The sequence below is a fragment of the Colossoma macropomum genome, unplaced genomic scaffold (genome assembly GCF_904425465.1).
Source record: "Colossoma macropomum unplaced genomic scaffold, Colossoma_macropomum, whole genome shotgun sequence".
Taxonomy (NCBI): Eukaryota; Metazoa; Chordata; class Actinopteri; order Characiformes; family Serrasalmidae; genus Colossoma; species Colossoma macropomum.
Window position 1 is genome coordinate 20,099,672 of NW_023494809.1, and position 27,150 is coordinate 20,126,821.

The following is a 27,150-nucleotide window of genomic DNA, read 5'->3' on the forward strand; positions in this document are numbered from 1 at the left end:
AATCACAGAAAATAAAACATTTTTGCCTAATTCAATCAGTTTCAGTTTTGCTTTCTTCATTTCGTACTGATATGACTAGCATCAGCAATACTCACGCTAAAATTTTCCATGAAGTGTTGCTGTGTTCGAGCAGGCAAAACAGAAGAAACACAAAAATGTACTGGGCTTGAGATTCACGGACTTTATCCAACATGAAATGTGGACTTTTATTTTGAAATGAGCTCATCTGCCCATCTTAAACAGCCTGGTTCATCAGGAACTGACAGCCAAGTGCAGCGCATTACGGTTCAGTGAAGCGTCCCGGTTCTCCGTCCGCGATGCTCCGGTTGAAGGCGGTCTCTCGGCATCTCTCTGCGGGGATAACCGAGCCCTCCGTCCGCATGAAGCCCTGCGGCGCTTCGGCTGGGCCGAATGATGTTGTTGTGGTTCACGGATTACGGACTGCAATCGGGAGAGCCAAAAGAGGCTCGTTCAAGGTGCAGTTGGCTGCCTGTCTGTCTGTCTGTCCGTTTGTCTGTGTTGTCATTTTTCATATAATTTATAATTTTAGGGTTTTTGCCTCATTTATTTACACATTAAATAGCCCTGTAGTGGCGCTACGCCGCCTGCAGGTCTCTGTTTAGTCATTTAAACTGTTTTTTTAGTGTAGAATACTGTAAACTTCTTTAGCTTAAGGGGAAAAAGTCAGATAAACCGTGACAGTCTAGTTTGCATGTCCTTGTATGGAAATCCTGTTTAAAAAGGTGGTTGAACTTTCACACACTGACTATCCATGACCTGTGTAGCCATTTTTTTGCTGTCCTGCATAATTAGCTTGTGAATTTAAGTGGGTGTTTCTTTTGTAATATACTCGTAGGCTGTCAAAGAGAGTTCTTGAAATATACACTTAAAAAGATGGCTCTTCAAGGGTTCTTTTGTAAAGGGAATGGTTCTGGTTAGAACCGTAAGTTCTATATAGAACCACTCCATGCTTAAAATTTGTTTTCTTTGTTTGCCTTTGTTTCTTTTTTCTTTTAACATTTAATTATGTTCTGTTTTTCTTTGAATGTGTTGTATATGGTTCTATATAGCACCAATAAGGATTCTTCTTTTGTTACAATGTCATGCTTGAAATGACAGAAGAACCCTTTTTGGTGCTACATAGAACCTTTTTGGGGAAAAAAAAACAAAAAAAAACATACACAACACATTCTTCTTCAGTCTAAAAAAACATTTCACCACGCAAAAAAACATTTAAGCATGACATGGTTCTATACACATCTCATAACGCCATTCCCTTTACTAAAGAACCCTAAAAGAACCATTTTTTAACAATAGAGGAGCTTTTTTTAGTGCTATATGGAACCATTTTCAAGAAGAGTTTGCATAGAACCATATACAACACATTCTCCGTCAGTCTGAAGAACAATTTCACCCTGCAAAGAACAATTTAAGCATGAAATGATTATATATAGAACTCATGGTTCTAACCATTGCATTTACTAAAGAACACTTGAAGAACCATCTTTTTAAGTGTGTAGGTTAAGCATAAAACTGTATTTGATAATTGCACCTGCAGTCCAAAATGTCCATTCACAATGGAGCAAAGGTCAGAACTGTGCAATGGGTCATTCAGCATCCTGCCAAGTGTCGCCATCTGACCTTTAGCTTTTGTGGTTCTTGTGTTCTGCAGGACACAACCCCAGATGAGCTGCTGAGTGCAGTGATGAGTGCAGTCCTGAAGGATGTGGATCTGTCACCAGATAAACTGGGAGATGTTTGTGTCGGTAAGTCACAGCCACCTCAAATGTCCCACCAGTATGAAATAAATACTGAAAATCAATCTGAACATTAAGGTGTAATGATACAGATATTTAATAATATGATACGTATTGTGATTTCAGCACCACAATACAATGTATTTGATAATAAAACAACATGGCAGCCCTCATTTCAAACTGAATCCCAAAATACAAGACCACAGCGCCTATTGAAAACATAAATAACACAAAAACCCTTTTAGGACTTAAAACGTAAGATAATTTGCAGTTTAAGTATATGCACACATAGTGTAAATGGTGCCACATGCCACGCAGGGGTGTTCTAACTTTCACGGTTGTTTCTTTTAGAATCATTTATAACAGTAATTAATATTAATTTAGAGATGCTCCACACATGGGAATTCTAGGCCAATGGTAATATCTGATATTTTTCATGTACATATCTGTTAAAGCGGATGCTGATATATAAACAATAATAAAATGTAGAAACTGAGACAAGATTCATCTGGATTATCATTATAGAGAAATTCAACATTTACTTCTTTAGGGTTGCGAATTCAGCGAAATAATAAAAATGCAGATGTTTTTAGCACAGCAGTCCAGCGTCACATAAACATTCTGCTCTTCCAGAGTCCGATAAATACATCAGTAAATATCAATTTGAAAGATCAGTCAAATCTAACTGTCTAATGATAATCGCTTTTTTAGCAACTATCTGCCGATACCGATACCAATTCTGATTTTGTTTTGCATCGCTAATTCATTAGATTTACAGTGCTTGTTGTCACACACCCAGCACGTATATATAGATATAAATATGCATATTATCACTGTTGAACCAAAACCCTGTATCTCTGTTTTGATATTTGTATACATTTGTATCATTTTTATTATAATAAAACATTAGAAATAGATATATATATGTATATTTTACCATAATTTTAAAATGAGAGCTGCATGATGAATGGACCAAAAGAAACAGTCCAAAATTACTCAGAATAAAATCTCATTCTATTAACTTAAACTGAAAGTTAAGAATGTTTTTTCCTTCTCCTGTAAAGTTACTTTAGCAAAAACCTCTAAGAGAAGTAAACTTCTCACAGGTTTACTTTTTCTCTTTGTGCTGTTATCCTGCAGGTAACGTATTACAGCCAGGAGGAGGAGCCCTGGTGGCAAGAATTGCCCAGTTTCTCAGGTCTGATGATTTTCAGTGTTTTTGACTCATTCATTGATGAATTCATACTACATGGTAAATAACTAGTAATTACATTAACAATACCAGCTTTAACACCTATACATTAAAATCTCTGCCTTTCAGTGGCTTTCCAGAAACAGTGCCCGTCTACACAGTAAACAGACAGTGCTCGTCTGGACTGCAGGCACTTTTGAACGTAGCAGGTAAGAGCTCAGGTTCAAAGGCCAAAAGTAAATCAACAGTCATGTCTATGTGAGATTTCTATTATGAAGGTAGGCTTTCTCTGCTTTTTTTAAAGGTGGAATCAGGAATGGCTCCTATGATATGGGCCTTGCATGTGGGTTAGTATCTCTTTTATTTGGTTATTTCTAGTTGTTTTAGGTGTGATAATGAATAATTTACTAAATAATTGGTGTAATACCGAATAATGTAGTGTTGACTGCACTTATAAGCCAAATTCAATAGCCAACAGGTATGAACCTCATTGAACTACAGTATTGTATTACTGTTTACATTTAACATGTAAGTGAATTTAAATGATTACTGCATTAAAGCTCCCAAATAAACTTGGTACAGCTTACATATTGACCACAGATGTGCCTTTATACAAAATTGGATTTATTTATGGATGTGTGGGTAATCTTAAAGGGCCAAAATAACAGAAAACAGATTTTTTTCAAATGTTTTTAATATAAGAGTTTGACGTATTATGTAAACACTGTTAAAGTTTCAAAATATACCATTCACTCCACAGTTGACACGGCTTATATATTGAAACTGAGTTACAAAAACAGCCCGTTTTGAATTAATTGGTTTTGTGATGTCACGCTATTTACCAACAATCGCCTGTTCAGCCTACAGCAGTCTGGCTCTGCCCTTTCTCACTGATGTTATAAGGAGTGTTTGAGTTCTGAGTGCAATTCAGGGCAGGTAATCAGAGCAGAGTTCATTTACAAATATAGTCTTAAAAGTACAGTAACAAAAATACTGAGAGATAAAAATAAAGATGTACATATAAATTATGTTGTTTTTGGTGCTTAAACTCACAAGTGTTATAAGGGAAAAAAATAAAATACAAGAATGTAGGATATGAGCTCTTTAATGTTGGTACTATATGTGCTGATTTTTAAAAGCTTTGTAGCATCTATACTTTTCTATTCATGCATCTATACATGCCAAGTGACTTGCTGTAATTTCAGTGATTTGTGTATTAAAACATGTAGAAAGAAGGTCTACTTGACTAATAACAATGAACAAAAATGCAAAAATAAAACTATTTTCTAGTCATCCTCAAAAGCTGACCATGCTGAACTTTTCATGCTTCGTGTTTACAGCGTGGAGAGCATGTCTTTGCGTTCTGTTGGGAATCCGGGGGACATCAGCTCTAGAATGATGGATGTAGAGAAGGCCAGAGATTGTATCATCCCGATGGGGTAAGACCTCTCTGGCACACTGGGGACAGTATGCTTTGATTGTCCAGTTAGCACTGAAAACCTTCACCTGCTGCTGTTTTTTGTATTGTTTTTGCAGAATCACCTCGGAGAATGTAGCAGAGCGGTTTGGCATCAGCAGAGAAAAGCAGGACTCCTTTGCTCTCAACTCTCAGCAGAAGTATGATCACTTTCTAAGCACTTCCCTCAGCCTTCATTCTCCTGATCATGATCATAAAAAGGGTGTAACTCTCAGACTTCAGAACAGTTCGATTCAGTTATGAGTTTATAAGAAACGATTCTGTTAGGGATGCACGAATGGAATTGGCCAGGATCGGAATCGGCAGATTTTTGCTCCAAACATGCGATCGGCAATCAACAGGTTTATTATATTGACTTTGGCCGATCTGTGTTGCAATTTTATGACTGTTTTTGAATGCGGCTGCTACACCTGTACCAAAACATAGTAGCATAGTTGTCAGTGACTCTTTGTGCTAAACAGCCAGTCACCTCTAGCTTTACATGGAGCACTTTATTTGATTTATCATTTTAATATGTAGCTGATTTACCTTTAAATACTTTAAAATGCCAGTTTGGCCTATTAAATAGTGAATAATTATTTACAGTGCCATTTTGGATAATAGAAAGTACTGAAAATATGCTACGGTCTTTCATGTCTGCATTTACCACACACAGTGTGAGCTTTGGGTTTAAGCTAATGAAATAAATAAATCAGCCACCAGCCAAATTGACTGTAAAGGCAAAAAACATTTCTGTGTTGAAAATATCCTGAGAAATTTATTTTGGCCAAGAAATGAGCACATACGTTATTGAAGTGATTAGAATGAATTACAGTATTTGAAAAACTATCCAGTTGAGTGGTCACCCTCAGACTGATGCACCACGATTTGAATGCTGCTGCTGCACAAATTTTATAAGAAATAATCGTGTTAATTATTAGATCGATGTATGGACTTTTTTTGTATTTTTCCTCCTGGACAGGGCGGCTGTGGCTCAGAAACGGGGCCTGTTTCAGCAGGAGATTGTTCCAGTCACCACAAAATTCGTGGATGAGAACGGAGTTGAACGCACCATCACGGTAACCAAGGACGACGGCATCCGGCCGGGCACCACGCTGGAGGGTCTGGCCAAACTGCGCCCAGCCTTCAAGGAGGACGGCAGCACCACAGCAGGTGTGCATGTAAATGCTTTAAGGGGAATTCCACCAATTTTTGAAAATTTCTGCATAATTTAATTGTTGAGATTAAGCAAAGTCATTCAGAGTGGTTTGATGTGAAATGGTTCACTGTAGAGAAACTTACTAAATTCTTTACAGTGGTGGTGATAGGAACCAAGGGTTTCGATGTCTGTAACTCAGATATAGCCATTTATTTACTATCCAAAACAAACAATAAACCTGTGTGTCTTTTGAGTTTATATGTAATGTTGATGATGGTATGGTATATAATAGTGTTAAATCTGAAATAATACGTTTTCTTTAGGCCTTACAATGCTCTACATGTACTTTCCACCATAAATATATTCCAAATAAAACATTTGTTTAGGCCAAAAGTTTATCTCAAAGCTATCAGCATATACTTGACCATTTCTTGTAATAACTTTCTGTAAGGGAGCTTTTAAAGGCATGAAATGCTTCAGACATCACCACTATGAACAATTCTGACTCAATTCTGAGTAAGTTTATCTAGAATGGAGCATTTCACATCAGACCACTCTGGGGTAGTTTGTTTATGTCTTCACCATTTAATTATACAGACATTTTGAAACATGGCATTGGTTCAGCCCTTCATTGCATGAATTTAGAAATATTACATAAACTGGGGGAGATACTTAGCATTTTGTTGCCACATGGCAACAGCATGCAACAGTGGGAAATACACCACTTTATATATAAAGCTGTTACATTCTAAAAATAAGAGAAAATAATAAATTTTGTAGTATTTCACTATTAGAGAAACAATTAAAAGCTTAGGCAGGAAAAGTTCAGTGTTACTGAACCACCATAGTTATCTTACCATTATTGATATTGTTTGGCAGTCTTAATAGCTTCAGTTGCCCAAATACACCTACGTTATCAGACATGCATTATTATTCTTGATGTATAGCTGGTAGTTTGTTTAGCAGAGTAATGCATGTTTGCTTGTGTGTTTGGACCAATTAAAGATCAGTAATGTCTGTGTCTGTAGGTAATGCCAGTCAGGTGAGTGATGGAGCAGCAGCTGTTCTGGTGGGCCGCAGATCTACAGTGGAGGCTCTTGGTCTGCCTGTGCTTGGGGTCCTGAGAGCCAGTGCTGTGGTGGGCGTACCCCCAGATGTGATGGGTATTGGCCCCGCCTACGCAATTCCAGCAGCCCTTGAGCAAGCAGGTAGGGTGGCACGCTGCTGCTTCCCATCCTGGGATCTTGATGTTGTAGACTACAGTTATGTCCTGTATAGACCTACAACTAACAACTATATCTCTATTTCTCTCTTACAGGTTTGACTGTTGATGATATTGATGTCTTTGAGATCAATGAGGCCTTTGCTAGTCAGGTGGGTTGGAAATAGTCAGGCCTATACAGAGCTTATCGGTCACATCTTTATTCTTCACAAAAACAAACATATATGTTTTACTGTAGGCAGTATACTGTGTTGAGAAACTTGGCATTCCACTGAACAAAGTGAACCCCAACGGTGGTGCCATCGCTCTGGGACATCCACTGGGCTGCACAGGAGCCCGTCAGGTTGTGACCCTGCTCAACGAGCTCAAACGCAGGCGAAAGAGGTGAATACCCTGCTCTGGCTTTAGAACTAAAGACTGTTTATTAGGTCTACCAGTTAAGCAATCTTTGTATCTTTTTGCCAGGAGTTCCTGGAGTCTAGAAACATAATAATTCCAATAATTCCAAAGTTGACTGTAGGATAATTTTTTAAAAAGTTGTTGAAAGAACAAGCAGGACAAGTTCTCAGTCATGGAGAATGACCAGCTTCCCTTGTAAAGAACCACATAAGAATTCAAATGGTTCATTGAGTTGTCATGGTTCTCTCGCAACCACTGTTTTTACTAAAGAACTCTTGAGGTGAACCCCCTTGTTTAAGAGCTTATAACACTATTTTCAGATACATATTGTGGAATAATTTATGTTTATTCAGTGTCTGAAGTAAATATCTGGTTTGTTATTTCAGAGCGTATGGTGTGGTGTCCATGTGCATTGGAACTGGGATGGGAGCAGCTGCAGTGTTTGAGTATCCTGGACAGTGAGGAGGATTACAGCTCAGACAGCCATGCTGTGGATCTTCAGATGAAGCACGCTGATTCTGTCATGATCAAGATGAACATGAAGATAATGACTAACTCTAATTGAACACTAATATAAGGATACAGATCCTGGTCAGAGAATACTGTAGACTGAATCAAGGATTTTAAAGGTATGACTTAGTCTCTAAATCAAAGGTAATGAGCAGGTAAAGCTTAAGAAACCTTTAGATAAAGGCAGCTGAAGCCTGTGATGCTTAAGCTCATTTGTAGACGTTAATCTGAATGTGCCTTGTTTCTTTTATAAAAACAACTGGTCACAGAGATCGTAAAATACATTTGTTCACCATAAAGGTTCAGTATACTGCTGAAGGTGATGCTGAAACGTGTTGAGCCTCTGTTTCCTGATACGTTTCATCATCATCGTTTTACTGTGGCCTCAAATGTCATTTTTTGCACATGATCCTGCGGTTACTCAGTTCGTGTCTGTAAATAAGCAAGCAAGTTCTCACAGCAGACTTCAACAGATTGGGCCACAGGTTCCTCCCCCTGGTCCTGGAGGACCCCCAGCCCTGCACATTTTAGTGTTTTCCCTGTTCCCAGCTCACCCCCTTCAAGTCATAAAGGGCTTGTTAATGAACAGATTAGTTGGATCAGGTGTGTTGAGAGCAGGGGAAACATTAAAATGTGCAGTGTTCTCCAGGACCAGGGTTGAGAACCACTGGATTAGCCAATGTATTAAAAGTACAAAAATCTGACACTTTATTTACTAGCCCTGAAATAGCACAGAGGCCAATTGTGCAACACAATGAACAGAACACTGAATAAAATGGGAGTTTATTTGCAGATGTATGTAAAAAGATTCCATTTCCAAGTTTAGATTGTGCCTTCAACCTATGGTGATAGTATGAGGGAGGAAGACTGATCGAAATAGGAAAGAGAACTTGGGCTGGAGTTCTGGGCGGCTTCTGCTTGGAGCTAGAAGGCCATGCAGTCCTTCTGGATGTTGGTATCACTGATAGATAGGAAGACAGGACTGAGGAACAGGGAGGAGATGGGTTGGTGGGTGGAATAGTGGAAACTTTACAGGAAATGGAAGGGAGATATGGGAATTTATTGGGCTTTAGTCTGGAAGGAGGCGGGGTTTCATGCATGGTCGACTGACCAGATTTCAGCTCTTCTATTAAAAGTGCTCATGATTCTGTGCTTTTCTGTTATGATAAAAGTTAATGTAAAATGGTCCATAGAGTGCAAATTCAGAGACTGGACAAAGGAATTGTTGATATGGAGTTAGCATAACAATGATCAGTTCATATCTCTGTTTTTGTTTTTCATCATCTCTCCTTTGATCTGTCCTTTGATCAGACTTCTCTTAAAGAGAATTCACTGTTAGCTGTTTTTTGTGATTTATGGCAAGTTAAACAGACAAATGCCTTCTTTCTACAGCTCTTAATGTCTTTGACCTTTGATTTGTCACATAAAAAGAGAAAAATCTTTTTATAAATGAGAATGATGTATTTTAATTACATAAATAACAATACAAATGAAGTCCAGTGTTTTCTCAGCTGTCTGGTGTCATGGATACATATCTCTCATCGAAGGACCCTCTCCCCTGAACCTGCAGAGTGAGGGGGGTCTCTCCAAGAATGCCTTGCACAGTGACTGTACCCTGGAATGACCTCTGGTCACTGTGGAAGACAAACACTGTTAGCAGATCTTCCCTACTGGTAGTAGTTACCAGCAAGTAAGCCCAGAGTATTAATTCACTTTATTAAATGTGCATTGGAATTAGGGCTGGGCGCTATGACAGGATGTTTTAAACTATGTCACAGTATGCTTTTCTAATTATACCATGGCTATAAGCAGTACTTCAAAAATACAACTTCATGGATCATAAAAATAGAGCCTGTAAACGACAACAACCAGAGGATCTGCACACAAAGTAACTGCATAAACTACATTCCTTTATTTTTAGCAGTTGTTTCATTTTCATCCCATGCCCTCAAAGCAATATGTGTTTTATTAGCCTTTTTATGTGGCACCACTGTTTTGTGTGCTCTAGCTTGTTCTCAAAAGGGGTTGGACAAAGGATTAGCGATGTTCCTCTTGGACAGGTATGTAAACACAATACATATAAAGAGTTTGAATGGCCAACAAAATAAATCAAGTAGATAAATCTTTATCACTGACTTATATATATATATATATATATATAATATATATATATATTCTGCATATATTGTTCTGTACAAAGTTGAATGTGCTGACAACAAAATCAAACAAAAATAATCAATGGAAATCAAATTTATTAACCAATGGAGGCCTGGATTTGGAGTCACACACAAAATTAAAGTGGAAAAACACACTACAGGCTGATCCGACTTTGATGTAATGTCCTTAAAACAAGTCAAAATGAGGCTCAGTATTGTGTGTGGCCTCCACATGCCTGTATGACCTCCCTACAACGCCTGGGCATGCTCCTGATGAGGTGGCGGATGGTCTCCTGAAGGATCTCCTCCCAGACCTGGACTAAAGCATCCGCCAACTCCTGGACAGTCTGTGGTGCAACGTGACGTTGGTGGATGGAGCGAGACATGATGTCCCAGATGTGCTCAATCAGATTCACGTCTGGGGAACGGGCGGGCCAGTCCATAGCTTCAATGCCTTCATCTTGCAGGAACTGCTGACACACTCCAGCCACATGAGGTCTAGCATTGTCCTGCATTAGGAGGAACCCAGGGCCAACCGCACCAGCATATGGTCTCACAAAGGGTCTGAGGATCTCATCTCGGTACCTAACGGCAGTCAGGCTACCTCTGGCGAGCACATGGAGGGCTGTGCGGCCCTCCAAAGAAATGCCACCCCACACCATTACTGACCCACTGCCAAACCGGTCATGCTGAAGGATGTTGCAGGCAGCAGATCGCTCTCCACGGCGTCTCCAGACTCTGTCACGTCTGTCACATGTGCTCAGTGTGAACCTGCTTTCATCTGTGAAGAGCACAGGGCGCCAGTGGTAAATTTGCCAATCCTGGTGTTCTCTGGCAAATGCCAAGCGTCCTGCATGGTGTTGGGCTGTGAGCACAACCCCCATCTGTGGACGTCGGGCCCTCATACCATCCTCATGGAGTCGGTTTCTAACCGTTTGTGCAGACACATGCACATTTGTGGCCTGCTGGAGATCATTTTGCAGGGCTCTGGCAGTGCTCCTCCTGATCCTCCTTGCACAAGGGCGGAGGTAGCGGTCCTGCTGCTGGGTTGTTGCCCTCCTACGGCCTCCTCCATGTCTCCTGGTGTACTGGCCTGTCTCCTGGTAGCGCCTCCAGGCCCTGGACACTACGCTGACAGACACAGCAAACCTTCTTGCCACAGCTCGCATTGATGTGCCATCCTGGATGAGCTGCACTACCTGAGCCACTTTTGTGGGTTGTAGAGTCCGTCTCATGCTACCACGAGTGTGAAAGCACCACCAACATTCAAAAGTGACCAAAAGATCAGCCAGAAAGCATAGGTACTGAGAAGTGGTCTGTGGTCCCCACCTGCAGAACCACTCCTTTATTGAGTGTGTCTTGCTAATCGCCAATGATTTCCACCTGTTGTCTATTCCCATTTGCACAACAGCATGTGAAATTGATTGTCAATCAGTGTTGCTTCCTAAGTGGACAGTTTGATTTCACAGAAGTTTGATTTACTTGGAGTTATATTGTGTTGTTTAAGTGTTCCCTTTATTTTTTTGAGCAGTGTATATATATATATATATATATATATATATATTATATATAATATAATATAAAATACTGCATCAGACTCCAGTGTAGGTTATAAAGCAAACCCATTCTACCCTTATTGCTAATGTAGAGGTGATATTTGCTTCATTACAGCTCATTACAAAGAGAAACAGGACACTTTTGACCATTCTCGAGCAGCAAATCGATATTAACCAAACGCCATGTGTTTATAGGCTTGTAACTTTACAATCCCCTCGGACAAAAGAGACATGGGATGCCCGCTCGTGCTAAATGCCAGTGCCACACAAGCAACGGAGTTGGAGAGTACTTGGATAGCATAATTAGATGAAAAATCTCATCATAATTTACCAAGTAGAATAATCAACACTATGTCTTTTAGCTAGATTCCTGAAAGCAAGCATGGACACCCTGAGATAAAATACCCTGACGGCTGTAACATTCACTGTTCTGTGAAACTGTATCATGAGCTATAGTGTGCTGTATTGAGATGTAGGCTATGTCGAGTATTTTGCATATTGGCATAATGCCATACTTTTATTATCTATATCTAAATATGAAGAAAGGCATTATACAGCCTACCTCATCAGCAGGAAGTAAAGTCATGACAATGTTTGGTAATGCTGGCAAACTCTAAATGGGCACTGTCGATTCTACGGGCGTGCTTTGTGTTGATGGGTGGGAGTGGGAGGCGGATCCAAAAAGTAAAAAAGGTTAGAGGTTTGCATATCTTCAATTATGAGTCATGCACCTTTAATAATATAGGACTTGTACCTGGCCTTGAAGCTGATCTCCAGTGCTTGTCTACAGGAGGAGACAGGATATTCCAGTGGCTTTAAAAGCCCACACTCTGGACTAACTCTGAACACTTCGCTCTGCTCCTCAGCCTCTACACAACAACAACAACAACAACAATAAAAAAGCAATTCCAAATAAACTTCTCCAAAGTTTTGATATGGTACATAAAATACTGAATTTTTTCTGACTTTTTATATCTATTCTAAAAGTTGTATTGTTGCAATTATTTGCGTACCTATAAATGCAGTCCAGTAGCTGCTGGAGCCCCCACGGTTGTAGAAGTGCACTTCTTTGACCCTGGTCTGACCAACAAAGCAGGTGCCAAAGTCTATGCTGTCACAGGAAAGGTGCAGCGTGGGTAGTGACAGGTGGGCACATAAGGGTATAGTCTAAAAACAATCAGAACACTGATTTAGATCTTTAAGCATGATAAATAATAAAACTTCTGAAATGTCGAACAAGACCTGAGTTGTAGTAATTTATAACAGATTGTTTGTAGTGAGTATTTTCACCAATAAGGCAGGTTCAGGGCCCAGAAGTCTCTCAACTAAAGAGATTTTGTAAGAATTAGAGTTTACATAAAACTGGTGTTTTCTATATACAATACAAACAAATACAATACAGATAACAACACTACATATCCATATTTGTAGACACTGCACTGCACCAGAGCATCCCAATCTATTAGAATGCTTTTCTATGAAGATTAAAAAAGCTGTGCAATCAGCAACCAGTGCACTTAAAGTAGCTCAAATGACTAATTAGAAGTGATGTCTGCAAATTTTGAGACATATAATGTACAATACATAACCACAGACAACATCACAAAATATACTGTACGTCCAGTATGTAAACTAAATGAACAGGGTATTTCCAACAACACAGATCAGATGGTATATGACTGTAACAGGTGCTAATATGCGAGGACTCCACTAGATTAATGAATAAGGCTGCATTACCTGCACAGTATTGTTGCTATACTGGATGGTGAGACATTCCTCAAAGCGCAGTCTCTTTTCTCCTCTCTCACTGCACAGCTCCGTCACAGAGAGTGAGACATCCTCCCACGGCTGACTCTGACAGGTCAGGAGGGATGCTGTAAGGTGAAAGGCCACCTTTACCTGCCAAAACGACCATACCAGAGCATTTAATCTTTAATTTAGTCTTTATTTAGGGCTGATAAAACCGAGGTGCTGGAGTGCATGTATGCGTAGCTAGTAGGTTCTACCATTTCCAATCTGACTTCAGAAATTCTTCATAAGTCATGATTATTGATCAGGGACCTTCAGTGAACATATTTTTCCAGTTTTGTACAGATCCACCTTTTGACCTTGGTATTCTAAGCTGCAGACTTTGAACAGATAAGTCAAAATTACAGACAAGCAGTACGATTTCTGACATAACTTGTGAAATTGTGAAGCGGACTGAATCAAATGAGATCTATTATTAGATCTATTAACAGTAGGAAAGAAAAATGATTTTAGGTCTTATTGTGCACTGTAGTGCCCCCTGAAGGCCAATCTGGGTCAAATATTGCATGCCTTTGAATCTGAATCTGCTTGAATTTTGAGACGCTTTGAGAGTTTTAGTAATTTAATTCAGAATTGCCACAGCCACAATTATTAATTAATATGTGGCAACTATGTGGACAAAAAAAGTCAGCATTTTTAAGATAATTACTTACCTCTAGATTCCTTACATTATTTCATTTGAAACGATTGGCTCAAAATCTTAAGATTAATTTAAATTGGGCTGTTTTTAATTAAGAAACTTTACAATATAATAAATATAATACATTTTATAAAAACACTTGTAATTGCTAACTTGTAGTTATTAGGCTCACTAATGAATAAATAGTGTATCAGGTCCTCAAATGAAATAATGTATATGATATGGAAAAGTGAGTAGCGTCTCCTAGTGGTCAATTCTTTTTAAAACTTCATAGTTTATTATTATAATTATCAGTTTATCCTGAAAAACTCAAAGATGCAGCACACAAAATCTTAGCTTGACTGGATGTGCGGATGCTGAGAAACAGCTACTTAGCTTTTACAGCAGCTCCTACTGACATACATGCCCTAAAATTGACAGGATACATTGGAATCTTTTGAGACACAGGCTTATCAAGTTTAATTATAATTAGACAAAGCATTCATGAGCTACAGCTGTTTTAGTCAACAATTCTCTGATTCAGAGGGACTGATTGGCATGTGGCTGCCATGTTTACAAATGTCAATTTTTTGTTATTATTGATTAATTATTGAGTTTCCAGGTCTTGCGGATAAATTGATAGCATAAATCATACCATTCATAAAGCCTGGATGAAAAACCTAGGACAAGTTCACAAAAGCAGCTTTTGTAAAAAATGCAAAACATCTCCAAGGAGGGACTTTCGAGTTTTTGATGAATTTTAGTATGAGCCAAGAAATCAGCAGCACACAGAATTATGTCTGTAAGCCTCACAGTATAGGAGGTATGGGCCCCTTCAGGCCAATTTGGCTTATCTCATGTGTCTGAGTAGCAGGAGGAACTACTACCTACTGATCACATTGCATGTCTGTAGGCCTTATGGTTTGGTGTGCATGATTCGTTTTAGGGCAGAAAAATAATGTATATGAATAAGCAGCACAGGGGTCCAGCACCTTCAGCACCCCTAGAATACTGAAGTTTTAGCTTTAATAATTATTAACTTTTAATAAGAGGTGACTGTTCAGCTGATTTAGTGATTTATCTTCAGTTTTAGGCATTTGTGATTAACAGGATTGACCAAAAGAATGAATTGACATCTTTTTCGTTTAGAATATATAGTAAGTGCAAATGTCAAAGGCCCCTCATTTATTACATTATCAGTCAAAATAGCCATTAAATACAATATTAAGTGCACATTTTTCAAGAGATATTTCTGAGGTACGATAATCCACTTGCATAAAGAAAGAGAAAGACAAAGGAAAATAAGTGAAAATGTGAGTTTAAAAAAAAGAGAAAATGGGACTCACAACCGTGCAAGACCTGATAGACCACCAACACTGTCCCCATCAGACAAACAGTACTCAAAGCTTCCATCTTTGAGAGAGAGGAGAAAATCAAGCTCCACTCTTGGTTCATGTTTTTCTATCCATCCCTCCACTGTGAGAAGACAATATCATGATTTCTGCTTTTTTCCTGATTGTCCTGACGTTTTTGTTTAACTGTTTTTTTCCAGTGAGCTGGCTAATGTGTGGGCTGGCTGTGCAGCTTATTTAGACACCAAATTAAGTTTTATTTTTATTTAAAAGATGAGTGCATGCTGTCTTTTTCTTTTTTTAAGGAAAAAATCTTAAAATATGTTTTAAAATAAAAACATATTGATCAGAATACACAATTAAGTAAGGAAACACTAAAGTAAGTTTGGATATTTGTCTATATTTGAATAATTACAGACCTGCATGCTGTGTTTGGGCTGCAGCAGCAGTGCTGGCTGGCTCTCGGTGGACTCTTGCTGGCCATGTATGAGTGATGGGGTATGTGAGCTGGCTGTGCGGTGGTGTTGATGACCAGGCCTCAGCACAGAGAACGGCTGCTGGACGCTTAGTCTGAAACCCATAGGCATGTCCGTGCTGTTGCTCAGCTGCAGCGTTCGCGCCACCAAATACTCCTACAACAAGCCAGGAAGGATTTATTAGATCACTGAGAGGAACTGGCAGCTGATTTTTGGACATGTAAAAAGGAGTTCTGAAGCACCTGTATGAGCGTGTCACCACTGAGTAAATCACTGGCAGCAGCACTGAACTCCACAGCGTCTTCGTCATCCTCCATCTGGACTGTCAGACTGCACATAGAGCCGTCCACAGACAAAGACAAGAGCATCTCACATTCCATACCTAATAAATGATCAGTGTCATTCACTGCCATCTAACAGCTGTGGTATGGGTATCTGCATCAGCCACAAAATGTTCCTTTATGTACCTTTTGCTCAGTCTTTTTTGTTGCTGCTGTAATCCTGCAATTTACTCTGGAATAAATAGCTTTAATTTATCTGTTTTCTTGACCATTATCCATCTTTTTTCTTATTTTCTCCCAAAGTTAGTTGCTGCCAATGCCTGCTTCCTATCCAGCTCTGACCTTCTGCATAATAAAGACTAATCTGGGTGGGTGAAGTTTATGTCCTTCCTCCACCTGTAGTCAGTCACTGAATCTTTTCTAAGCTGCTGGTCGCACCATATTGTAGATCAGCTGAATGTACTTGGAAGTGACATCCTCACTAGCTTCCAGATTCTGTCTACAAGATATAACAGATGCCACAATTGGCTAGAACTGGCGTTTACAGACAGGGAGACAGGGACTAGCCATGTTCCAGCTAACTGTGCTCTAATAGACTCCACAGATGGCTGTGGCATTTGCAAACTTGGGTCCAAGCACTATGATGAAAGTGCCTTCTTTCCTGCATTATTAAAGGAATGGTTCAGTGAGAAGTCTTATTTACCCTATGTTCCACAGATGTAGTCGATTGGCCAAGATATGCTGGAGTCCAAATTTTGCTTTTCGCATTTGGAACTAGAGCAGCAAGGCTAACATTGCTAAAAACACTAGAAGTCAATAGTCACCCAAATAGCCCAAATCATTTCAGTAAAAATACCTCCCCGAAACTTCTTTCAACCCACTCAAATCACATCCAGGTGTTCAGTGAGGTCACGTACACTTGTTGATGTGGTTTAAGACACAGTATGACTTATAAACTTATAAACAAACCACCTCAGGAGTAGAAATGCTGATCTACAAACAGTATTTTTCACAATGACCCATAAATAAGGAAGAATCAGATCCAAAATAAGCCTATAAGATCACAACAAGTCACACTGTGCTCTAAACCACATCAGCAATCCTGCATGACCTCGATGAAGACTTTGACATGGTTTAAGCAAGTTGAGAGAAGTTTTAAGGAACTATTTTTACAGAAACTATTTGGGCTATTCGGGTGACTACTGAATTCTAGTAATTCTAGTGTTAGCAAATTTAGCCTCGTGGCTCCAGTTCTAAACTAAAGAAGCAAAATTTGGATTCAAAACATGTCTTGGCTGATTGACTAAATCTGGGGTAAGTGGAAAATTGGGTAAATTAGATTTTTCGCCAAACTGTTCTTTTGTCCAGTGGAGAAAAATTAGTAAGACATCATTTAAAAACTAACATGAAACAAAAAAATTCATATGTGCAGTCCACAAATGTTTAACAGAAACTGGGTGAAGCACACATTGATGTACAATGTGTCAATGACTCACATGGCTGGTTTAACAAACGCTTGCAGGTCCAGTCTCAGAGGTTTCAGCTCATAGCCCTGAGCTCTGGTCACTTCATTCTGAAGGCCCTAGACAACAGCAACAGTCGTTTTCACTGAAGAGATCTATCTTTCTCCACTACGTTGCTAAACAAATGTGTAAAGGGAAGTGAAATACCTTTGAGTCCAGTGACATATAGCCTAGAGCATAACCTACACATGTGTGATCACTGGTTTGATCTGACAGTGTAAGAGGGGTAAAAGATACATGGATGGTGCTGCTGCCCCCTGCTGGAACCACCTGGAATTACAGGAAACTAACATTTTGTTGCAGTCATAAGAAACACTTCTTTTTTATCATTATAGCATTAAAGAGTCAGGAATAAAAAACAGGCTAAAATATAGTGTGTGCAAGTCGCCCTGTAGAGCCTGAAATAATAATTTCAAAGTCAGAGGTGTCCGGTCAGATTTCACTCTAGTTTATTGGACTACGTCATACATCACACGCACAGGCTCAAAAAATAGGTCAGATGTTTAGGTCTCAAAGTCAACAACCAATGGTTGGATCTTCAAAGAATCACTGAGTGTGTTTACATGCACTCAATAATCCGATCATACTCGGATTTCTGCAGTTATCAGATTGTTCAACAACATGGTCATGTAAACACCATTCTCCGATCTAGAAATCTGATAAAGAGAGCTGGATTTTAGCTCAGTAATCAGATTTCTCAGTGCATGTGAACTCTTACCCAGACTTCTTTCGGATTTCTCAGTCTGCATATGTGTGGAACTGCTGTACTGGAAAATAACGAGATGGCAGCAAAACACTTTTGGAGCGATGCTGAAACCAACTACATTTTCAATGAAATGAAGGATTTAAATATTCTTCATCTCCGTGATGTATGCTCATATTTTCAGGTAAAGTGGCTTGGTGTTTTTTTTTAAGCCGCGGCACAAACTTTTATGTTACGCTTACGTTGCGTCTTTTTCTGTGAGTTTATTGGCCGGTTGCAAAGCAGAAATCCGATTACTGCCTGTCTCATGTAGACCTGGAGTTACCCATTAACTGATTACTCAAGTGCATGTAAACGCATTGACTATTAAAGGTTCTTTCTGGAACCATTTAGGAACCTTTATTTTTAAAAGTGTACATTAATCATGTTTAACAGTTAGAATTTTGATAATTTAAGTGTTTTATGCCACTGATGCTAGACGGTTGAGGATGAAACAGCAAACAAATAAACATAGATTCTACAGCACGTTCTTCAGAAGATACGTACAATCTGCTGTGGAGTGATGCAGTATGGGTAATCTGCAGCATTTCCTTCATGGGGCTGGATAAACACAGAAAACAGCTTTCTTGCTAGAGACATAGAAACTAGAGCTTCTCTCTCTTCTTCATCACAAAACTCTTCCACAAAGTCCTGTGGGGCATCAAGAAAAAAAGACATAACACAGGACAAAAGTTAAACCATGATCAGATAAGAGATCCAACTGAGATTACACAATTTTAAAGAGCCTTGACATGAATTTGATACTGTATACCTTTAACATACCATCGACATCACTCTCATAACAAAACCCCATACTAGCAGAAACTTTGTAAGAAAAGAAAATAAAACATTCTTAAAGGGACATTCTGGCCTAAAACTAGAGTTTAGTATGTAATTTATCATTTAGCGCAGGATTATATCCCTCCGCCCTAATGGTTTGACAGAATTCAGGATTATATTTTGCTTTTACATATTTGTTAATCAATGTTCTCTCACTACAATACCCAGCATGCATTTTTCAAATACTTCATCGTAAAACCACTGGGAATCCCTGAGGCGTCAACCAATCTTGACTGCTAGCCTAGCTACTGAGCTACACACACACACACACACACACACACTCATCATCTAAACCGCTTATCCTTCTGGGTCGCGGTGGGGTGCTGGAGCCTATCCCAGCTGTCATTGGGCGGAAGGCAGGATACACCCTGGACAGGTCGCCAGTCCATCGCAGGGCATACTGAGCTACAGGTTAATAAAATACAACCATTAGTTTTATTCACCTTCATTGCTGAATGAAATCATAAACAAAACTTCTATCTTTATTCAGCATATCACAGACCTAAGAGACATGCTGTTAACCTTTCCAGTCAGAGAAAAGAAGAAAAACTCAAGTAAGGTATCTAGATAGCCAGCTACCTTGCTAACTTGAGCTTTTAGTTTGTTCTCCTTATCTGGTGAGTCATTTCTGTCATTTGAGTAATCAGTTCTCTCCAATAAAACAATGATACGATGACTATTACTACAGTTATATGGCTGCAATTAAACATTGTGCTTATTAGTAGTCACGCTAGTTCTCCTGTTTCTTCTGACGTAGCCAGCTAGCGAAAAAAACACTGCAAACAGGCCTCAAAAATCTACATCAAAGCAAAGTTCCTCTCACCTTCAAGAACATCAGATGGGTTTTTTCATCTTTAAATCAGAATATTTTACTTTAGATTACTATGGCACCACTGTAGAAAGTGAGTAGACATGTTTACGACAGATGTAGCTAGGTTACATCTTTTATGTTGGCCAGAGTGTCCCTTTCATGTAAGTTAATATAACAAGATTTTATTCTAAATGATTTTGGACCATTTGTATTGGTCAGTTCATCATAAAATGAAGCTGGTGTCTTCCAAATAGTGTAAAAAAAAATTCAAAACAGAAAAAATGAGGTTTTGACAGTGATGATATAAATATTTCAATCACAATATACAGAAATATAAGGAAATACACAAAATTAAAGTTATATTATTATATTATGCATGCATAATTCACTGGCTGAGATGTAAACAAAGTCATTCAGAGTGGTTTGATGAACCAGGCCAGCCATTTTATTTACTATCCAAAACAACCAGTCAATGTACATGTCTTCTGAGATTTTATATGCAATGTTGATTGCGGTAAAATAGTGGCAAATAGGGTAAACAACACCCTGCATGTGCCAGAATCTTCTCAAAATTATGAAAATTGTTCATAACCATGTTGTGCAAAAACTTTCTGTGAGGGAGCTTTTAGAGGCTTTAAACTCTTCAGACGTCTGGTTCCCATCACCGCCACTGTGAACAGTTCTGACTCGTTAAGTCTGTCTACAATTGTGCATTTCACACCAAACCACCCTGAATGACTTTGTTGGCATCTTAACCACTTTAATTATGCAGGAATTTAAAAAATCTAATTCCCTTTTTAAGCAGTAAGATGTGCAAATGCATGAGTTCACATTTGCATTCGCAGGAGAACTCAAGCACGTCACCCGCCGCTCATGCCATCTGCAACATGCCCATGGGCGTAAACATGTCTGAGAGATAACTATGAGTCACTGTACAACGCTGCAAGCTAACATAACGTTTCAAAGAACACTTGTACATCCTCACGAATGATCTGCTTACTGAGCAGCTTGATTTGGTTCTGAGAGAGGAGCTGGTTCTGTCTGTGCAGGGGGAGTGGCTTTGACTCCAAAGGGGCGGAAACACAACGCTAGAGTCCAGCCCCCCGACGACTTCATTGCCGTCTGCATCCTTCAGAGGGAAAGGTTCACCGTATGCCACTATCAAATCAATCAACTTCCTGTCCTCAGTCTCCTTGTTGTAGGTCAGCCAGTCCATACGGATATCTAACAGAGAGGAAAAAGTAACAGATTCCTTAATAAATACAATTCCCATGTAAAAGATGCCAAAGTAACAAAAAACTGCAGACAAGCACAGAATCAAGAGCACAAAACTGATTACAAAGCAGCTTGAAGAAATCTACTGCACTGTAATCTTAGGAATTTTAGATCTGTTCCTACTGTATGGGCTGCTGTTATTCAAACGGAGAGACCTGGACACTGTATCTCCTCCAGAAACATGAGTTCCAAACCTGCGAGATTAAACCCGTATTAAAAATAAATGAATAAATAATACATGATATTTTTAAAGGGCTCACAATTACAGCAGTGCACAGAGCATCAGAAAACAAACAAGACAACACAGTAATAGAGAGACAGACAACACTAGAGAGGACATAGGGAAGACCTAATGGAGGAGTAGTTCAGGTTGTAGGCGAAAGAAAATAGATATGGTTTAAGATTAGATTTGAATATGAGGTGAGAATCAGACTGTCAGACTTGCAAAGGGACAGAGTTCTAGAGTTGAGGAGCAAATCTATAAAATGCTCACTCACTGAAGCTACGGACTTATAATGAAGGAATGGTGAGCAGCCCAGCTAAAGAAGACCTGAGAGTATGAGTGTGTTTGTAGAGGAGAAGAAGATCAGACAAAGAAGGAGCAAAACTGTTAAGAGTTTTGTATGTGAGAAGGAGAATTTCAAAATGTATGTGGTACTATTTGGGAAGCCAGAGAAGATTCTGGAAAATGGGCAGGCGTAATGTGATGATGTGACTGGGCATGAGTGAGGAGATGAGCAGCAGAGTTCTGGATCATCTGGAACTTGTGAAGAGAAGAAGAACCAATGCCAGCAAGAGGAGAGTTACAACAGTCCAAGCAGCTAGACATAAATGCATGAATAAGAGTTTCAGTGGCAGACTGAGAGAGGCGTGGCCTGATTTTGGCGATATTGCGCAGGAGGAAAAAAGCTTTAACAACAGAGCTGACACAGGCATGGAATGAAAGAGTCGAGTCAAGGACGACACCCAGATTTTGAATCAGAAGGGAAGGGGACATGGTTACATCATCAGTGAAGAGAGTAAGAGACGATTAACAACTAATATTTGATGATTGAAAAAATTATTTTGAGTCCTATTTGGACTGGATTGGTTTGTCAATGTGGCATCAGTAATAAAATTCCTCATTAATAAAACTCTTGCAACCAGACAGTGGTAGAATTCCGACAGGACGAGCCAGTTTCTAGTGGGTTGTATTTTCTATGACCCTGGATGTTTGCAGTATAAAGGTGACCAAAAAAAGAAAAAGAGCGCTTCAAAAACATCTTTTTTCCAACACGAGGCAGTATCTGCCTGAAAAATAACAGGAATGTGTATTCTACATTTATCAGACCATAGAGTTTGGTGAAAAACAGCAGATAACTCAGCCTGTAATTTTCTCAGGGGAACAGAGAGAAAAACACAGACATGGTAGATCTGGACAGAACTAAAATCACAGAGTAGCACCTGTAAAAGAGGAAATTACCCGAGGACCCCATGTCAGTTTAATTCCATCTAAATACAGCTACAAAAGGCTCTTTTCTTTATATATATTTCTGAAAACTCATGCTGCCCTTTGCATTATGTGAAAATTTCATGATAAATGGAAACGGAAGACTCCTTTTAAGTCCCATTAACAGATGTTAAGTTACTATTTTGGAGATACAAGATTTCTTATGCCAGTGATTATACGTCTGCATAGCTCTGCAATTTTCCTATCAAATATATATTCAGAAAAGAAATCCTTACCGTATGATTGGGCCTTGGTTCTGATTATCAGGCTGTGGTCCAATCATTTGGAAGTGGACAGGACAGCCTTCCACGGACAACTTCATTGGAATCAGTGTCGGATCCAGTTCACCAACCTTAAAATGAAAACATTAACATTGTATTACTATTTATTACACAGTGGGTAACCCTCAGAGCCTTCCAGGCTTTCAGAGAAGGCCTAGTCATTTCTGGGAACTGAAAAATACATATCTATCATTTTTAGTCCCTTTTTTGTTTAATAGAATAATCACACTTGTATTTAAAATCTGCAAATATTTTAGTCATCTTTTTGTGGTTTTAATCTATAATAGGTGATCAGTTTTGTGAGAAAAAAACGTCACTCTAGGCTTTCTGGAAGTTACAGATACATAAATGTGAATGTGTGCCATAGTCTAACCAGGTTTCAGTCACTTTTTTAGAAATGGAAAACAGTGGCAGCAGCTTTATGTTAGGACTCTTTACTTAAAGAGTCACTGTAAAACTCCAACATACAAGGCTAAATATATGTTAATGTCTGTTACAAGCTTCAAATAAATTATCATGTATGTTGCTGACAACAGTAAATTGTCTGTGTTTAATCTAGAATGGACAAAAATTGTTCACAAGCAATAGCATTTGCTTAGCACATTCTAGAAAAAATCCCAGAAATTAGCTATCGGCAGATCTTCAACGCTGCTTATCCTCCTGGGTCATGGGGGGTGCTGGAGCCTAAAGGGAGAACATGCCAAGGACCCTGGTCGCCCGGTCAGGGAATCAAACCCAGACCCTTCAGGCTGTGAGGCAACTGCGCTACCCACCGCGTTACATTTATGACTCGAACTAAAGGCCTAGCTCTAATAGTCATGCTTCCCCACTGTTCATACTAGATTATTATTGTTGTTGTTGTTATTATTATTATTATTATTATTGTTGTTTTAGAATAAAATGGTTAATGTCTCTTACTTACTGTTTACTACAGATATTATTGATTGCATTTGTGATTGACTTGGGACAACAGAAATACCTGAAGTCGTCAATACATTTACAGGCTTGCTCTACAATGTTTATCTACGTACTTTACAGATGAGGTGGTCCTCATATTTGCCCCACATGTTGCTGAAAGCAGTGATGTTGATCGTTGCAGTTTCAAATGGCCCAAGTGTCCCACTCTCCGGCTCAACAAAGAAAGCTGCTCCTTTGCCATGAGTGAGAAGGCCAGCAACAAAGTCTGTGACAGAAATGAAAGGAATACTCATTCTTACATTTCCCAACATTCACACCAAGAGCAGATAAAGAGGAACATACAGCAAATATTTACCCTCATATTCTTTCTCCTCTATTTTCTTTGCTTGCACTGCATGAAGTGGCATCCTCACTGCATCTCTGAAACACATTTCACAATCGAATATTTCTGGTACAATTCAGAATTATTTAAAAACATACACTGAATACACAAATTACATAAGAGTGGAATATATAATAATAAAATAAAACATGATACACCAAGCTTTTGTTGAATTGGACAACTCAAAAAAACTAGTATATACTTTATTTAATATTATTATAATTGATTATAGTCTATTATAACATTGTAACATCAATAGAGCTGGTACATTCAAAATAATACATTTTTAGACCCCTAAACTTCAGTGCAGACAGCAGAAAGACGAGTCACCTTACCTATGCTGAGACTTTTTGACAGACTTGCATCCAGTGAAGACTTCTGCCTCAATAGTGAAGGGGGCTGCAATTGCAGTGTGGTTAGTTACCATCAGCTGTTGGGTGGCTGATTTACCAATAAGGACTGCAACGTCTCCAGTGAAGTCCAGTATAACTGGCCGCTGGTCAGAAACATCTGAACCAGCACTGAGGACAAAACAGAAGATGATGAGAGCTTTTAAAAAATATTTAATGCCATACTTTTGAAAGGCCCATATTTCACAATTTTCTTATCATTTAATTGATCTCCCTGAAGTTCCTTTACAACATTTACATGATTTTATGCACCAAAAATAATCATAATTCATTTTTGTTACCATTTCCTAACCTCTTTTTTCCCTTAGAATTAAACAGGCTGTTTTTGTTACTGTGTCTTTAAGAGCGACATGTGCAAAGTGGCTGTTTGGCTGATTCAAAAAACAGTCTGGACAGAGCTGTACACAATAAACTAAAAACAGACTGAAATCCTCAGGAAAAAACAAAGCCGCTCCTTTTGGATGTCTGGTTCCTTTGGAAAGCTGTAATGATCCATTTGCTTCCTGACAGCCATGAACAGAACAACATTTAGTTGTTTTCCCACATCTTCCTCTCCAACTCTGCTGCACTTCACATCACTTCAGCGAGATTGGGCTAAACTTCCGCAGCTGTGAATTCATCACAATCATGACGAATTTATAGATAACCGGACTGTATGGGTTGGTTGGGCAGTGAATGTTTTGATTTTTGACATTGTGCACTGAACTCCTACCTCAAAGAAACAACTAAATGTGTTTTTCAGTGATATGTTTTTGCAGAGCAAAGGTAACAAACATTGCCCAACAACCTGACAGAATTCTTAGTATTCAGAAGTATTGTAAAACATGTTATCCATGTAAGCACTAATAAAATTAAAAGGAAACGGTCGGAAATTCTGAAGAAAGATTTTCCTTCTCTAATCATCAAGTTTAAGAATGCATGCAATCTTATCATATCTGCCTATTTCCTGTTTTTAGGCCTTCAGTCACCTCCTTGCTCTAAACGACAGGCTCAAAAAATGGTGCTCAGCCAAAAATGTGAACTTCATGGAAAACTGACACTCATTCTGGAGAAGGCCTGAGCTCTGTTAGATGAAATGGACTTCTTCCAAGCTGGTATGGTTCATCTGCTGAAGCAATGCTTGTGGCTACATGCGGATACAATGAAATAAAATAGTCCGAATGTTAACACCTCTGACTGTTTCCATTCACCTCCTCTTTGACATTCAATTTTCCAAGCATAATATTTTTTTTCAATGAATTGGTTCTTCTTAGAATATTTCTAAAATAAGAGAGCTTCAATTTGGTTATCTGGGCTTCGAATGAGAGGTGAAGCTTCATTTGTTCAAGGATCTATTCGCTCGTTTTCTTTGTTGTACAAAGTGTTCTCAAAAGTCTTCACCAACACCAAAGTTTAAAGCCAATTATATCCTTCCTGTTTCGGTTGTTTATTGTCCAGCTTTCACATGTTGATCAATGTATTAACAAATATGGCGTCAATTTCCATAGTTACACAGAAGACACCCAGATTCACCTATTTGGTAAGCCAGACAGTACTACTGCCCTAAACGCTCTGGGCTGGGTTTCCCAGAGTATCTTGGCATCAATACGATTCTTAAATGGTAATGATTTTTAAAATCTAAACAGTGAGGAATCTGGGTGCACTTTCTGAGTTACTTTTTAAAACATCACCAATGTTACTCTTTTTTGAATGATTTTATTTTTAGATCATATTTATTGTTTTTGTCTGTGAAGCACCTTGAGCATATTGTATGTATGAAAGGTGCTATACAATATAAAGCTTATTATTATTATTATTGTTAGGGATGCAATAATACCGATATGGTATCGGATAGCCATCCGACACAGCTCATTTACTTGCACCTGTAACAAATGCACTGATCCCAACACCAGATACCACTTCACTTAAAATCAGCTAGATTTAACAATTTACCTGTTAGCTGACAATTAATTGCAAATATAAATTGCGATTTCTTATTCATTGTTTGCAGCTATTAAAACACAAGCCTAAAGTGGCCTTACTAAGGAGTAATGCTTACTAAGGAGCTAAGACTGGTTGTACTGTCAAATCAATACACACACACTTACACAAATGTCCAAAGTTAAACAGAATTATGTGTCAAGCAAAGCTAAATGCTCTAAACGTGAAAATTTATGCAAAAAAAAAAAACAAAAGTCATTCTGCCTGCATACATGCTAAAATGATTGGAATTAGCTACATAGCTAAAATGTGCTGCCCTCTAAACATGTTAGAGCACCAAGATAAAAGACCGTATTTTTTGTTTTCATAAGCCGTACGATGTCTCCATAAATGCAGTTACTGCTTTCATTTATTTACATTTATTTGCCTCAACCCACCCAATTCGATTCTGTTCGTTATAAAATGACTGGAATCCAAAGACTGCGGAAAATGATTGCAATCAGCTTAAATAATTGTAATCATCTCAAATAACTGCAATCATTTCAAATAATTGCGATTAGGTGATTATGTAATACATGTAACAGACCCACAACTACACTTACAACTGCTTAATTA

At 38.7% G+C, this 27,150-nt stretch overlaps 2 protein-coding genes across 3 annotated transcripts in view; one reads left to right on the top strand and one right to left on the bottom strand.

Moving 5' to 3' along the window:
• The first annotated feature begins 234 nt into the window (after positions 1 to 234).
• Positions 235 to 9,197, top strand: acaa1 (acetyl-CoA acyltransferase 1). 2 transcript variants are annotated; one of them, XR_005006071.1, is made up of 13 exons: positions 235 to 476; positions 1,673 to 1,766; positions 2,898 to 2,955; positions 3,079 to 3,158; positions 3,254 to 3,296; positions 4,290 to 4,388; positions 4,486 to 4,566; positions 5,388 to 5,578; positions 6,593 to 6,772; positions 6,883 to 6,938; positions 7,025 to 7,170; positions 7,572 to 8,123; positions 8,203 to 9,197. XR_005006071.1 is itself a non-coding variant. In XM_036558017.1 (12 exons), exons 1-12 carry the CDS (start codon positions 318 to 320, stop codon positions 7,645 to 7,647), a joined length of 1,263 nt encoding a protein of 420 aa, XP_036413910.1. In that variant the 5' UTR covers positions 235 to 317; the 3' UTR covers positions 7,648 to 9,197. The 2 variants fall into 2 exon arrangements, 1 of the variants encoding a protein (XP_036413910.1); XM_036558017.1 differs by having other exon boundaries at positions 7,572 to 9,197.
• Positions 8,854 to 27,150, bottom strand: part of dlec1 (DLEC1 cilia and flagella associated protein) — a 37,060-nt gene continuing 18,763 nt past the window's right edge. Inside the window, exons 24-38 of the mRNA XM_036558012.1 lie at positions 24,541 to 24,726; positions 24,179 to 24,243; positions 23,937 to 24,088; positions 22,861 to 22,976; positions 21,259 to 21,329; positions 20,861 to 21,084; positions 18,717 to 18,860; positions 17,615 to 17,737; positions 17,441 to 17,526; positions 15,906 to 15,993; positions 15,607 to 15,819; positions 13,145 to 13,306; positions 12,421 to 12,574; positions 12,162 to 12,276; positions 8,854 to 9,329 (exon numbers count right to left, since the gene is read on the bottom strand). Coding sequence (XP_036413905.1) covers positions 9,203 to 9,329; positions 12,162 to 12,276; positions 12,421 to 12,574; positions 13,145 to 13,306; positions 15,607 to 15,819; positions 15,906 to 15,993; positions 17,441 to 17,526; positions 17,615 to 17,737; positions 18,717 to 18,860; positions 20,861 to 21,084; positions 21,259 to 21,329; positions 22,861 to 22,976; positions 23,937 to 24,088; positions 24,179 to 24,243; positions 24,541 to 24,726 — 2,026 coding nt within the window. The 3' untranslated portion in view covers positions 8,854 to 9,202. The remainder of the gene's footprint in view (positions 9,330 to 12,161; positions 12,277 to 12,420; positions 12,575 to 13,144; positions 13,307 to 15,606; positions 15,820 to 15,905; positions 15,994 to 17,440; positions 17,527 to 17,614; positions 17,738 to 18,716; positions 18,861 to 20,860; positions 21,085 to 21,258; positions 21,330 to 22,860; positions 22,977 to 23,936; positions 24,089 to 24,178; positions 24,244 to 24,540; positions 24,727 to 27,150) is intronic.

Bases quoted from the DNA above. Each gene is read 5' to 3' on its own strand.
- acaa1 (XM_036558017.1), top strand. From the start codon at position 318: ATGCTCCGGTTGAAGGCGGTCTCTCGGCATCTCTCTGCGGGGATAACC. The intron at 4,389-4,485 runs GTAAGACCTCTC...TTGTTTTTGCAG, and splicing joins GATTGTATCATCCCGATGGG to AATCACCTCGGAGAATGTAG. The intron at 4,567-5,387 runs GTATGATCACTT...CCTCCTGGACAG, and splicing joins GCTCTCAACTCTCAGCAGAA to GGCGGCTGTGGCTCAGAAAC.